At 56.3% G+C, this 15054-nt stretch overlaps 2 protein-coding genes across 2 annotated transcripts in view; one reads left to right on the top strand and one right to left on the bottom strand.

Moving 5' to 3' along the window:
- The window catches only part of LOC116968066 (galactose-3-O-sulfotransferase 2-like), a 130500-nt gene that overhangs the window by 48863 nt on the left and 66583 nt on the right, over positions 1 to 15054 (top strand). The window lies entirely within an intron of this gene.
- trappc14 (trafficking protein particle complex subunit 14) lies at positions 3419 to 14589 on the bottom strand. The gene is made up of 11 exons (XM_033014691.1): positions 14181 to 14589; positions 12184 to 12279; positions 10387 to 10516; positions 9189 to 9275; positions 8331 to 8451; positions 7745 to 7895; positions 7030 to 7112; positions 6325 to 6488; positions 5281 to 5432; positions 3909 to 4108; positions 3419 to 3694 (listed from the first exon to the last, which is right to left on the bottom strand). The coding sequence occupies exons 1-11, from the start codon at positions 14571 to 14573 to the stop codon at positions 3541 to 3543; spliced, it is 1731 nt and encodes a 576-aa protein (XP_032870582.1). The 5' UTR covers positions 14574 to 14589; the 3' UTR covers positions 3419 to 3540.

Genomic DNA, 15054 nt, shown 5'->3' with positions numbered 1-15054 from the left:
ACCATCGGGTGTAAAGGAAGTTGGTTTTACACAGTGGGGGTGGTAGAGGCCTCACAGCGCCAGAGACCTGGACTCCATCCCAACCTGACACTGTCTGTGTGCATGTGTGTGTCTGTATGTATGTGTGTGTGTGTGTGCGCGTGTATGCGCGCGTCTGTGTGCATGTGTCTATGCGTGTATGTCTGTGTATACGTGTGTGTCTGTATACGTGTGTCTATGTCCGTGTGCATGTGTATGCGTGCACGCGTGTCTAAGTGCTTGCGTGTGTGTGTGTAACTTGATAGGAACATATTGTTAAAACACAGACACAGGGAGAGACACAGACAGTGCTGGAGTAACTCAGCGGGTCAGGCAGCATCTGTGGAGAACATGGATAGGTGACGTTTCACAGAGTGCTGGAGTAACTCAGCGGGTCAGGCAGCATCTGTGGAGAACATGGATAGGTGACGTTTCACAGAGTGCTGGAGTAACTCAGCGGGTCAGGCAGCATCTGTGGAGAACATGGATAGGTGACGTTTTCGGGTCGAGACCCTTCCTCAGACTGATTGGGGGAAAGAGGACGGACAAGGGCCAGTGGTGAAAGAAGACAAGGGGTGAACTGTGAAGCCAGAGGGAGGGTTATGTGGAGGAAAGTAAGTTAATTGGCCAAGTATTCCCATACAAGGAATTTGCCTTGGTGCTCCGCCCACAAGTAACAACATGACATACAGTGATAGTTACGAATGACTCAGTAAACATTAATAATAAAACACCATTGATCAAGCATGTGTACGTGTCCATGTGGGTCACATGGGTGGAAGGGGAGGTTCGTCACCTAAAACTAGAATTCACTGTCCATACCGTTGGGCCGAATGGCCTAATTCTGCACCCATCGTTGATGGCCTTGTGGGGTGTAAGCTGTGTCACCGTGCGTGTGTGCGTACGTGTGAGCGTGTGTGTGTGCATATGTGTGTGTGTGTGAGTGCGTGTGTGTGTGCGTACATGTGTGTGCGTACGTGTGTGTGCGCATACGTGTGTGAGTGCATACGTGTGTGCGTACGTGTGCGTGCGTACGTGTGCGTGCGTACGTGTGCGTGTGTACGTGTGTGTGCGCGTGCGTACGTGTGTGTGTGTGTGCGTGTTAAACACAGAGAGAGAGAGAGAGAGACCCGTGGCTGTGGACATGACTTTATTTCAGCACAATGGAGATGGTCACACAGGTACAGCAGCAGTGATCTCTCCCAGACCAAGCCATTGACGGAGGAGAGAACACTTTCTCAGTAGTCACTGTTACATTAGGGGAATGTGTACACAAACTCCATGATTAAATCAACACCACAAAGTCAATAAGTTACATTTAAATAAAGTGCATTCTGTTAAAAATAATCGATGATGTAAAGGCTGTTCCCAACACACACTCAGCATTATCCTGCTGGGTCTAGGGGCAGAATCAGGCCATTCGGCCCATCCCGTCTACTCCACCATTCTATCATGGCTGATCCCATTTTCCTGCCTTCTCCCTGTACAATGTGGCGCCCGTTGTCACCTGGACTGGGCTGTGAGGGGTCGAGACCTGCTTTACCCGACAATCCCTCTGGAGTCTGCTCACGGACAGAGAGGAGGACATGTGTGCACATGGGTGGAAGGGGAGGTTCTTTACAGGTTACGCACCTAAAACTAGAATTCACTGTCCATACCGCTGGGCCGAATGGCCTATTTCTGCACCTATCGCTTATGGTCTCGTGGGGTGTAAGCTGCCCAAGCTGCTGATTGTCCAGTTTGTGTGTGGCCTTACTCTGGAGGAGGCCTATGAGACAGGTCAGTGTGGGAATGGGAAAGGGAGTTAAAGTGTTTGGCATGCGGAAGATCCAGCAGGTCCTGACCGACTGAGTGCAAATGTTCAGCAAAACGGTCGCAGTCTATATATAGAAACATTGAAAATAGATGCAGGAGTAGAGGCCATTCGGCCCTTCCAGCCAGCACCCCCATTCAATATGATCACGGCTGATCATCCACAATCAGTTCCCCGTTCCTGCTTTCTCCCCATATCCCTTGATTCCGTTAGCCCCAAGAGCTAAATCTAACTCTCTCTTGAAAACATCCATTGAATCGGCCTCCACTGCCTTCTGTGGCAGAGAATTCCACAGATTCACAACTCTCTGGGTGAAAAAGTGTTTCCTCATCTCAGTCCTAAATGGCCGACCCCCTATTTTTAAACTGTGGCCCCTGGTTCTGGACTCTTTCCCCCAACATCGGGAACATTTCCTACACCTAGCGTGTGCCAATCCCATAAGAATGTTATGTTTCTATAAGATCCCCTCTCATCATTCTGAATTCCAGTGAATACAAGCCCAATCGACCCGTGCAGGCCATTCGGCCCAACTTGCCCACACGTCCCATCTACTCTAATCCTACCTGCCCGCGTTTGGCCCACATCCACCCACACCTGACCTGTCCAAAGTGTATTAAATGTTGCGATGGCCACAGCCTCAACTACCTCCTCTGGCAGCTCGTTCCGTACACCCACAAAGTTGCCACTCAGGTTCCTGTTGAATCCTGTTGAATCTTTCAACCCTCCCCCCCCCCCCCTCACTTTAAACGTATGCCGTCTGTGAAGCAGTTCTAGATGGGGTGGTGGTCTGACTTCCCCAGCCCACCCTTGTATGAGGCTGCCTCTCCCACCCAACACTCCAGACCGTTCAGAGAGGGAGAGGGAGTTCTTTGGGAAATTGAATCTGTTCCTCCTCCATCCTGGGATGGAGAAACCTTGTGCCTTGTGCGATACCCCAATGAGCAGCGAAGTGAAAGCTTTACGGTGAGAGGGGCGAACTTTAAAGGAGATGTGTGGGGCAGGTTTAAAAAAAACACAGATTTGGTTTGGAGATCCAGCACAGAAACAGGCCAAAGACAGACAGACACAGAGTGCTGGAGTAACTCAGCGGGTCAGGCAGCATCTGGAGGGAATGAACAAGTGATGTTTTGGGTCGAGACCCTTCTCCAGATGTGAATACTGCACTTTAGTTGCAACATAAGGCATCTTATCTCCAGCCCTGGATGCATTGTTAATACTGGATGGGTTTAGTTTAGTTTAGAGATTCAGGCCCTTCGGCCCACCGAGTCCATGCCGGCCAGCGATCCCCGCACACTGACACTATCCTACACACATTGGGGACTGAAGCCAATTAACCTACAAACCTGCACGTCTTTGGAGTGTGGGAGGAGACTGGAGCACCCGGAGAAAACCCACGCAGGTCACGGGGAGAGAACGTGCAAACTCCGTACAGACAGCGGGGAGCCAAGGCTCAGAGTGACCAGACAGCCTGGGGCCCTTGCAGACAGCGGGGAGCCAAGGCTCAGAGTGACCAGACAGCCTGGGGCCCTTGCAGACAGCGGGGAGCCAAGGCTCAGAGTGACCCCATCCCCCGTGATGTCTCCCCCTCTCCCCCCCAGGTGCCGGGTCATTATGAGGGGAGGGGTCCCTACAGGAGGGAAGCGATGGACCCCCAGGGGTCCCGTGGGAAGGGGGAATTGGCCCCAGCGTGGGGGGGAGGGGGAGGGGCCCTAGAACCCCGGCTCCAGCACCAACACCTTACATTCGCGTTTGGCGATCTTGTCCACGGACAGCGCCGATCTCTCCGCCGGTAAATACAGGGGGCGGCCCAGTGGTGAACTGACGGGAGGGGTGACAGCTCGACGCTCCATCACACTGCCCGTCCTGGGGGGCACAGAGAGAGGCACAGGGTCAGGGGGAGACAGGGGGACTGGGGGGGGGGGGGGGGTTGGGGAGGGGGGGGGGGTTGGGCAGGGAGGGGTTTGGGCGGGGGGGGTTGGGGGAAGGGGGGTTGGGCAGGCGGGGAGAGGTCGGGGGGGGTTTGGGGGAAGGGGGGAGGGCAGGCGGGGAGAGGTCGGGGGGGGGGAGGGGGTCTCACCTCATGAGGTGGGCTGCTCTGGACGGCTGCTGGTGGGAGAAGGACTGGGAACGTCCCAGACCCCCCCCCTGTTGTCGCTCCATCAGCTCCCGTACGGCCGGGCTGCCTGGGCTGCTCTTCCTCGACACCGGCCGTACCTCCCCCCCTCCCCCCCCCACCCTGGCCGTGAACTGCAGCTTCAGCTTCATGTGCTGGCTCAGCTGGGGGGGGGGGGGGGGGAGAGAGAAAGAGAGGGGGGGGGGGGGGGGGGGAGAGAAATAGAGCAGGTTAAACAATCTGACATCACAGAACAATTCAGAGCAGATTCAGGCCCTTCGGCCCATTAAGTCCGTGCCGACCCACCCTGCATGTTATTCTTCCTGTTGGGTAATTAAGTGATGTTTTCATGAACATGGAACAGCACAGGACCAGGCCCTTCGGCCCACAATGTCCGTGCTGACTATGTTGATAGAATGGAGCGACTGGAGTTTAGAAGGATGAGAGTGGATCTTATTGAAACATATAAGATTATTAAGGGTTTGGACACACTAGAGGCAGGAAACATGTTCCCGATGTTGGGGGAGTCCAGAACCAGGGGCCACACACACACAGTTTAAGAATAAGGGGGTAAGCCATTTAGAACGGAGACGAGGAAACATTTTTTCTCACAGAGAGTGGTGAGTCTGTGGAATTCTCTGCCTCAGAGGGCGGTGGAGGCTGGTTCTCTGGATGCTTTCAAGAGAGAGCTAGATAGGGCTCTTTAAAATAGCGGAGTCGGGGGATATGGGGGGGGAGGCAGGAACGGGGAACTGATTGGGGATGATCAGCCATGATCACATTGAATGGCGGTGCTGGCTCGAAGGGCCAAATGGCCTCTACTCCTGCACCTATTGTCTGTTGATCCACATCCCCCATTCCCTGCCTGTCCATGTACCGACCCTCCCAAACGCCACTGTCGTATCTCCCCCCGGCAACGAGTTGCAGGCCCCCCCACAGCGGGTAGAGCTGCTGCCTCACAGCGCCACAGACCCAGGTTCCATCCTGACCACGGGTGCTGTCTGTGTGGAGTTTACACGTTCTCCCCGTGACCTGCGTGGGTTTTCTCCGGGTGATCCGGTTTCCTCCCACACTCCAAAGACGTGCGGGTTTGTAGGTTAAATGGCTTCTGTAAAACATTTTGTCCCTAGTGTGTGTGTAGGATAGTGTTAGTGTGCAGGGATCGCTGGTCGGCACGGACTCGGTGAGGGGGTGGGGAGAGTGGGGTTGAATCATAGGTGGTTGCTCTGGGCAGGGATGGGGAGAGGGAGGGGGGGGGGGGTGAGGAGCGGGAGGGGGATGGTGGAGGGGAGCAGGTGGGGGCGAGCGTGGGGGGGGGAGAAAGCAGAGTGGTTACCTCGAACAGACCGGCCCGCAGCCCCTGGAAGGCCACGCTGTAGGTGAGGGCCGTCCCCTTGCGACACTGACCCAGGTGGTTGAGGGGGGTGTGGCAGATCACTGACCCCAGGGCGGTCTCTACCCCCTGCTGCCCCTCCCCCTGGTGCTGCCCTGTGTGGGGGGGGGGGGGGGTGAGAGAGAGGGGGGGGGGGGGGGGGAAGAAGCATCATCACAGTCACAGATGCTGAGAACACACAGATATACAGTCGACATCATCACACAGACACTAACACAGGCCATTCGGGCCCCTCCCTGCCATGTTGGCCAAGATGCCCCATCTATGCCAGTCCCACCTGCCCGTGTGTTGTAGAAACCTGCAGCCCGTTCCCACCCCGCGACCTCCTGTCCCCCACCCCCCCTGTGTCCACCCCCCCCCCCCCCAGCCCCAAGTTCACATGATAGGAGCAGAATTAGGCCATTCAGCCCATCGCCATTCAGTCACGGCTGATCTATCTCTCCCTCCTAACCCCATTCTCCTGCCTTCTCCCCGTAACCCCTGACACCCGCACTAATCAAGAATCTATCTATCTCTGCCTTAAATATATCCACTGACTTGTGGCCTCCACAGCCGTCTGTGGCAACGAATCCCACAGATTCACCACCCTCTGGCTGAAGAAATTCCTCATCTCCTTTCTAAAAGAACGTCCTTTAATTCTAGTCCTAGACTCTCCCACTAGTGGAAACATCCTCTCCACATCCACTCTATCCAGGCCTATCACCATTCTGTACATTTCAATGAGTTTCCCCCTCATCCTTGTAAACTATCCGCATCCCTGCCTGCATGCAGAGACCCCACCCTGGGGACCACACCAGGCCCCCTCCCCCCTGTGCCCCCCCTCCCCACCAGGCCCCGGCCCCTGTGCCCCCCCCCCAGCCTGTACCTGCCTGTGTGCCCCCCCCCCCAGCCTGTACCTGCCTGTGTGCCCCCCCCCCCCAGCCTGTACCTGCCTGTGTGCCCCCCCCCCCAGCCTGTACCTGCCTGTGTGCCCCCCCCAGCCTGTACCTGCCTGTGTGCTCTCAGGGGTCCAGACCAGCCTGACGGCCAGGAAGTCCTGCAGGTCGTTGAGCAGAGTGTACTTGACGGTGAAGCGTTTGTAGACCGACACCGGCGACTCGCACGATGCTGTCATCACCAACCGCGGCCGCAACAGCTGGATACTCGGCAATCTGGGGGGGGGGGAGAGATCAGCGGAGATTCTAGACACCGCACTCGCTAGAGTCTCGAGCAGGAAGCTCAAAGGGATTCAGCGGGTCAGTCAGCGTCTGGGCAGCGGAATGGACGGACGGGTCAAGACCAAGATATTGGGGGGCGGGGAGAGAGGGGGAGGGGAAGGGGGGGGAGGGAGGGGGTGGAGGTAGAGACTGGGAAGGAGGGATTGAGGCGGGGGGAGAGGGGGGTGCTGGGGCAAGGAGTGAGCTGATGCTCAGTCGGAGGGTGGGACGGGTGTGATGGGCTGAAGGGCCTGTGTTTACACTGACGGGGTGGGGAGAGGAGGGGGGGTGGGGAGAGGAGGGGGGGTGGGAGAGGAGGGGGGGGGTGGGGAGAGGAGGGGGGGGTGGGGAGAGGAGGGGGGGGTGGGGAGAGGAGGGGGGCAGTGGGGAGAGGAGGGGGCGGTGGGAAGAGGAGGGGGGGGGGGGGGGGGAGAGGGGGGGTGTGGGGAGAGGAGGGGGGTGGGGAGAGGAGGGGGTGTAGTGCGTTGTCACCCACCTGTAGTGGGTGTAGATCCTGTTCACCTGTTGCGGGTTGTGTGGGGACCAGTGGACAATGGCCGTCAGAGGAACCTCCAGACCCTGAGGGTGAGAACAGACACACACACACACAGACACAGACACATACACACACACACACACACACACACACACACAGGGACAGAGACACACACAGACGCACACACAGAGCCACAGACAGTTAGTGTGTGTCCTGACCAATCCCCACACACAGTCACGGGGAGAATGACTCAATCTAAACCGCAGCGGGTAGAGCTGCTGCCTCACAGCGCCAGAGACCCGAGTTCCATCCTGACTACGGGTGCTGTCTGTAAGGAGTTTGCACGTTCTCCCCATGACCTGCGTGGGTTTTCTCCGGGCGCTCCGGTTTTCTCCCACACTCCAAAGACGTGCGGGTTTGTAGGTTAATTGGCTTCAATAAAGATTGTAAATTGTGTCTAGTGTGTGTAGGATAGTGTTCGTGTGCGGGGATCGCTGGTCGGCACGGACCCGATGGGCCGAAGGGCCTGTTTCCGCACTGTATCTCTAAACTGAACGGTACCGACCTCTGCATAGAATGAGGGTGCACGACAACAAGCTATTGAACCACCATTCGGCCCATCGTGTCTGATCTCTCTCGGCCCTCCCTCCCTCCCCTGGGGCCCCTCCCCGGAGACTGGGACCCCTGCCACCCCCCCCCACGGTGCTGCCCCTACCTCCTTGCTGTGCTGCGGGGGTCGCTGGTTGAGCTGAAGCTGGAAGAGAAAGGCCTGCTCCTCCAGGGCCCGGAGCCCCACGGGCAGCTCACCGCGGCTACCGGCCCCCACCCGGTGGAACGATGCCACCGTCACCTCCCCCGACTGGTGACTGTAGGCAGGGGGGAGAACAGATGTCAGAGAGACCCCCACCCTCACACCCCTCCCCACTCACCCCCAACCCCCACCTCCCGCCCCACCCCCCCCTCCCCACTCTGACCCCAACACCCTCCGTCACACGCCAACCCCACCCCACTCACTCCCAACCCCCACCACACTGGTGGCTTCGGGCGTGGGGGTAAACAAACGTCAGAGAGACCCCCACCCTCACACCCCGCCGCCCACTCACTCCCAACCCCCACCCCTTCCAACTCACACACCTTCAAAACCCCTTGCCCACCCCCACCCAATGCCCTACACCCATCTCCACCCACCTTGCCCCTTCTCCCACCCCCACCCACCTTGCCCCTTCTCTCCCCCCCCCACCTCCACCCACCTTGCCCCTTCCCCCCCCCCCCCCCCCCCCCCACCAGGTGTGGCATCTCACCACACGTTGTCCACCAGTAGCATGGAGCCGTCAGGCATCATGGGCAGGTAACTGGCGTTGAAGTTTGGCAAGATGCGCACGTCCAGTACGGAGATCTCCTCCTGGGATGATGTGTTCAACACTGGGGGGGAGAGCAGGGGGGGAAGAGAGAGAGAGAGAGAGAGAGAGAGCGAGAGAGAAAGAGAACAGGGGAAAAAGGGAGAGAGATGAGGAGGAAGTCGAGGGAAGGCAGTGAGATGCTGAGACATGATGGGGGGGGGGGAGGTTTGTGGGCAACCTAGAGTGCGGATGAAATGCCGAGCATTAGGGTGAGGGGCGGTGAGACAGGATGGTGGGGGGGGGGGGGGCGAGGGGTCCTGTCCAAAGTGAGGGCTTTGTAAGCGCCCTTCATGGGCCACTATTCGCATACCGTGCCAAGGCTCGCTAGCAAGGTATTCACTGGAGTTTGGAAGGGCGAGAAGGGATCTTATAGAAAGATTCCCCATGTTGGGGGAGTCCAGAACCAGGGGTCACACACAGTTTAAGAATAAGGGTTCGGCCATTTAGGACTGAGATGGGGAAAAACCTTTTCACCCAGAGAGTTGTGAATGTGTGGAATTCTCTGCCACAAAAGGCAGTGGAGGTCGATTCACTGGATGTTTTCAAGAGAGAGTTAGATTTAGCTCTTAGGGCTAACGGAATGAAGGGATATGGGGAGAAAGCAGGAACGGGGAACTGATTGTGGCTGATCAGCCGTGATCATATTGAATGGGGGTGCCGGCTGGAAGGGCTGAATGGCCTCCTCCTGCACGGATGTGTTCCCCGACGGTGACGTCAGGAGAGCATTAATTGTCAGACATCGCGTGACAGACTCCTCACCTTTAATGACGGTGAGCTGCTTCCCCGACACGTTGAGCTGCCGACACTGGACAGTAGGAGGCGGTAGCACGGTCAGTAATGTGCTCACTGTACAGAGGGGCAAAGAGGCAGAGTCAGGGGGTGTCGTGCACCAAAACTGGCCCATTCCGCCCACCTCACCAATGCTCACCAAGCTGACAAACCCAGCTACTCCCATATGCCTGCACTAGCCCATATCCAAAGGATGGGTCAACTGGGCTTGTATACACTGGAATTTAGAAGGATGAGAGGCAATCTCATACAAAACATATACAATTATTAAGGGATAGGACAGGCTAGATGCAGGAAACAAGTTCCTGATGTTGGGAGAGTCCTGAACCAGGGGTCACACAGTTTAAGAATAAGGTGTCGTCCATTTAGGACTGAGATGAGGAAACACTTTTTTACCCAGAGAGTTGTGAATCTGTGGAATTCTCTGCCACAGACGGCAGTGGAGGCCGATTCACTGGATGTTTTTAAGAGAGTTGGATTTAGCTCTTACGGCTAACGGAATCAAGGGATATGGGGAGAAGGCAGGAACGGCGTACTGATCGTAGATGATCAGCCATGATCATATTGAATGGTGGTGCTGGCTCAAAGGGACGAACGGCCTACTCCTACACCTATTTTATTTTATGTTTCTATCCCTTCAGCCCACCTCACCCATGCCGACCAGAGTCTGAAGAATGGTATCGACCCGAAACGTCACCCATTCCTTCTCTCCAGGGATGCTTCCTGTCCCGCTGAGTTACTCCAGCATTCTGTGTCTATCTTCCCCTGGCCATTGAAGGCAAGCTCACCACATGTCCACAGGACCATGTACCAGCACCACCTTGGCCCCTCGGTTTAGATACAGCACGGAAACAGGTCATTCAGCCCATCAAGTCCACTCCGACTAGCGATGCCCGCACACTAACACTACCATTGGGACAATTCACATATACACCAAGCCAATTAACCTACAAACCTGTACACCTTTGAAGTGTGGGAGGAAGCCGAAGATCTCGGGGAAAACCCACGCAGGTCACGGGGAGAACGTGCAAACTCTGTACAGACAGCACCCGCAGTCAGGATCTAACCTGGGTCTCTGGCGCTGTGAGGCAGCAGCTCTACCCGCTGCACCTACCTGTTTGTATACCCCAATACAGGTGACAATAATAAACTTAAAGCAACGTTGTACCTTGAGCTTTGAAAGTGCTTTGATCCTCCTTGAAGATTTGTGAGGGGTTCTGGTTCTGTAGGATGGTGAGGTAGCCTCGCTCCCGGACTTCCGCCTTCTCCTGATCTTTCTTCCACACCGTCACGATGATCTGCAAAGCACCACACACCTCACACCACATCCACGAGAGGCACCATGCTCCCACTGAGAGCAAACACACAGTGCTGGAGGCACTGAGCACCGAGCCTTACAGCACCACACCTCGCACCACACACCTCACACCTCACACCACATCCACAAAAGGCATCAGGCTCCCACTGAGAGCAAAACACACAGTGCTGGAGGCACTGAGCACCGGGCCTCACAGCACCACACCCACAAGAGGCACCATGCTCCCACTGAGAGCAAACACACAGTGCCGGAGGTACTGAGCACCGAGCCTCACAGCACCACCACACACCTCACACCACACCCTCGAGAGGCACCATGCTCCCACTGAGAGCAAACACACAGTGCTGGAGGCACTGAGCACCGAGCCTCACAGCACCACCACACACCTCACACCACATCCACGAGAGGCATCAGGCTCCCACTGAGAGGAAACACACAGTGCTGGAGGCACTGAGCACCGGGCCTCACAGCACCACACCCTCGAGAGGCACCATGCTCCCACTGAGAGCAAACACACAATGCTGGAGGCAGCGGGTAAGAGCTGCTGCCTCATAGCACCACAGACCCAGCTTCCATCCTGACTACAGGCGCTGTCTGTACGGAGTTTGCACGTTCTCACCTGCGTGGATTTTCTCCGGGTGCTAGGCTAAATGGCTTCTGTAAATTGTCACTGTTGTGTAGGATAGTGCCTGTGTATGGGGTGAACGCTGGTTGGCATCAGTGCTGTCTGTGCAGAGTTTGTACGTTCTCCCCGTGACCCCGGGTGCTCCGGTTTCCTCCCACGTCCCAAACACTTGCGGGTTTGTTGGTTAATTGGCTTAGGGAAAATCGTGTTATTGTTTTGCATATCATTCATTCATTCATTTGTTCTATATCTATATCAGAATTAAAGGACGTTCCTTTAGGAAGGAGATGAGGAGGAATTTCTTTAGTCAGAGGGTGGTGAATCTGTGAAATCTGTGACCTCTGTGAATCTGTGACCTCCACAGTCTGTGGAGGTCACAAGTCAGTGGATATTTTTGAGGCAGAGATAGATAGATTCTTGATTAGTACGGGTGTCAGGGGTTATGGGGAGAAGGCAGGAGAATGGAGTTAGGAGGGAGAGATAGATCAGCCATGATTGAATGGCGGGGTAGACTTGAGGGGCTGAATGGCCTAATTCTTCTCCTATCACTTTTTAGTTTAGTTTAGACATATAACGTAGAAACAGGCCCTTCAGCCCACCAGGTTTGTGCCGATCAGCGATCCCTGTACATTCACACTATCCTACACCCACTAGGGACCATATTTTTTTTACATATACCAAACCAATTAACTTACAAAGCTGTATGCCCTTGGAGTGTGGGAGGAAACCGAAGATCTCGGAAATAAACCCACGCAGGTCACGGGGAGAACATACAAAATCCGTACAGACTGCACCCGTAGTCAGGATTGAACCCGTGTCTCAGGCGCTGTGAGGCAGCAACTCTACCGCTGCACCACCGTGCCACCCATAAATACATCCAATTCAGTGCCCTTATTTGTTTTGGACAGTAGTACAACCTGTGGAGGTGCTTGGGATTGAACCTGGGACCTCGTCCACAAAGTAAGCACTCTACCACTGAGCTACATCCCCTCTGTGTGATCACTCCATGGTCTGTAGCTCACCTTGGCTTTGATGGTCCCAACCGGCAGCTTGTCCAGAGCGACAGAGAGCGGGAAAATCACCTCGTCATTGCAGATGATGGGCTCCTCCACCGCCGTCTGTAAGCAGAAGGTCATCGCTGAGATCTGGGCAGCACCTGGGTATTCCGCTTGGGAAGCTTACACCCCACACCCCTTACACCCCAGCAGTGAGAACATTGAAGTTAGACCCAAAATGCTGCAGTAACTCAGCGGGTCAGGCAGTATCTCTGGACAGAAGGGAAGGGTGACGTTTCGGGTCGAGACCCTTCTTCAGACTGAAGAACTGTGAGAGCATTGACTTCACCAACTTCATACGACCCTTGCTTTCTCTCTCTCTCCCCCCCCCCCCTCCTCCTCCTCACCCCCACCCAGATCTCCGACTAGTTTCACTGTCCTGATTAATTTTACTGATTGTACGCCTCAACTTCCCCTCAGCTAACAATGATCCAATCTACGTTTCCTTCATGTGTCGGAAGGAACTGCAGTTGCTGGTTTAAACCCAAGACAGATATAGGTCGGGTGCTTGACTCAGTCTGAACAAGGGTCTTGACCTCGAAACGTCACCCATTCCTTCTCCAGAGACGCTGCCTGTCCCGCTGAGTTACTCCAGCATTTTGTGTCTCCCTTCGGTGTAAACCAGCATCTGCAGTTCCTTCCTACACTTTTCCTTTCATGTACCTGACTAAATGTCTCTTAAATGTTTCTGCAGGACCTATGATTATTCTGCAAGCAGTACCCCGGGCCTGCCCCCCTTCTGCATGGGGCAATGCACTGCACTGGACCACTGCAGGCAGCTGCAAAGGGGGGGGGGCATTTACACCCGTGCATCATTTCCGGTCTGCATGGAGCGATGCACTGGGTGTTTGCAAAGCTGCAACACTGCATTTACACCCATGCATCATTCCCGGTCTGCATGGAGTGATGCACTGGACATCTGCAAGGCTGCAACACTGCATTTACACCCTGCATCATTCCGGGTCTGCATGGAGCGATGCACTGGACGTCTGCAAGGCTGCATTTACACCCATGCATCATTCCCCGTCTGCATGGAGCGATGCACTGGACGATTGCAAAGCTGCAAGGCTGCATTTACACCCATGCATCATTCCCCGTCTGCATGGAGCGATGCACTGGACGTTTGCAAAGCTGCAATCACACCCATGTATCATTCCCCCTCTGCATGGAGCGATGCACTGGACGTTTGCAAAGCTGCAATCACACCCATGCATCATTCCCCCTCTGCATGGAGTGATGCACTGGACGTTTGCAAGGTTGCAACACTGCAATTACACCCATGCATCATTCCCCCTCTGCATGGAGCGATGCACTGGACGTTTGCAAGGTTGCAACGCTGCAATTACACCCGTGCATCATTCCCTCTCTGCATGGAGCGATGCACTGGACGTTTGCAAAGCTGCAAGGCTGCATTCACACCCATGCATCATTCCCCCTCTGCATGGAGCGATGCACTGGGCGTTTGTAAGGTTGCAGCACTGCAATTACACCCATGCATCATTCCCCCTCTGCATGGAGCGATGCACTGGACGTTTGCAAGGTTGCAACACTGCATTTACACCCATGCATAATTCCCCGTCTGCATGGAGCGATGCACTGGACGTTTGCAAGGTTGCAACACTGCATTTACACCCCATGCATCATTCCCCCTCTGGATGGAGCGATGCACTGGACGTTTGCAAGGTTGCAACACTGCGATTACACCCATGCATCATTCCCCCTCTGCATGGAGCGATGCACTGGACGTTTGCAAGGTTGCAACACTGCAATTACACCCATGCATCCTTCCCTCTCTGCATGGAGCGATGCACTGGACGTTTGCAAGGCTGCAACACTGCAATTACACCCGTGCATCATTCCCCGTCTGCATGGAGCGATGCACTGGACGTTTGCAAGGTTGCAACACTGCAATTACACCCATGCATCCTTCCCCCTCTGCATGGAGCGATGGTGTCCGGCCTGACCTGTGTGCTACAGCCAGTGTCCAGGCAGCGGCGGGCGCTGTGTGTGAGGAGCGGCGGACAGTCCCTGAAGCCGCGCTGCTCGGTGTCGGTGTCGGTGTCGGCTCCGTCCACGGGCCCAGTCCCGGCCTCAGGCAGCGGCGCGGCGCCGGGACACACGCTGGCCAGCGCGGACAGGGAGGCGGCGAGGCGGCGCCACCCGAGGCCGAGGCTTCGCTCCGGCACCAAGGCCTCGGCCTCTACATCCGCCCGCGCCGCCCGGCAACGAACCACCAGCACCAGCGGCACCGTCTCGCCCGCGTACAGGTGGCTGCGGCGGGGCAGGTTCCGGTAGCGCCGGTAATCCGGCACCGGGCCGCTCGGGAAGTACATGAGGTACTCGCAGCGCGACTCCATCTTGCCCGCCTCCTCCTCCTCCTCCCGTCCGTCCGTCCGTCTGTCACTCACAGAGAGCCCGCCCACATAGGGCGGGGCCAGGGCTCCCCATTGGTCACCCCGCTGTCACTCACCCAGAGCCCGCCCACAGGGGCTCACTCTCCCTCCCCATTGGTCAACCCCGCTGTCACTCACCCAGAGCCCGCCCACCTAGGCTTCCCATTGGCCAACCCTGCTGTCACTCACCCAGAGCCCGCCCGCCTGTCTGTCTGTCACTCACAGAGAGCCCGCCCATCCGAGGCGGGGCCAGGGCTCACACTCTTCCCATTGGTCATACGCGCCGTCACTCACCCAGAGCCCGCCCACCGAGGCTTCCCATTGGTCAATCCCGCTGTCACTCACCCAGAGCCCGCCTGCCTGTCCTTCTGTCTGTCTATCAATCACAGAGAGCCCGCCCACCAGGGGGCTGAACTAGGGCTCACACCTCCTCCCCATTGGTCAT

Source organism: Amblyraja radiata, chromosome 43 (assembly GCF_010909765.2).
Source record: "Amblyraja radiata isolate CabotCenter1 chromosome 43, sAmbRad1.1.pri, whole genome shotgun sequence".
Taxonomy (NCBI): Eukaryota; Metazoa; Chordata; class Chondrichthyes; order Rajiformes; family Rajidae; genus Amblyraja; species Amblyraja radiata.
This window is presented reverse-complemented; position numbering and strand designations above follow the sequence as displayed.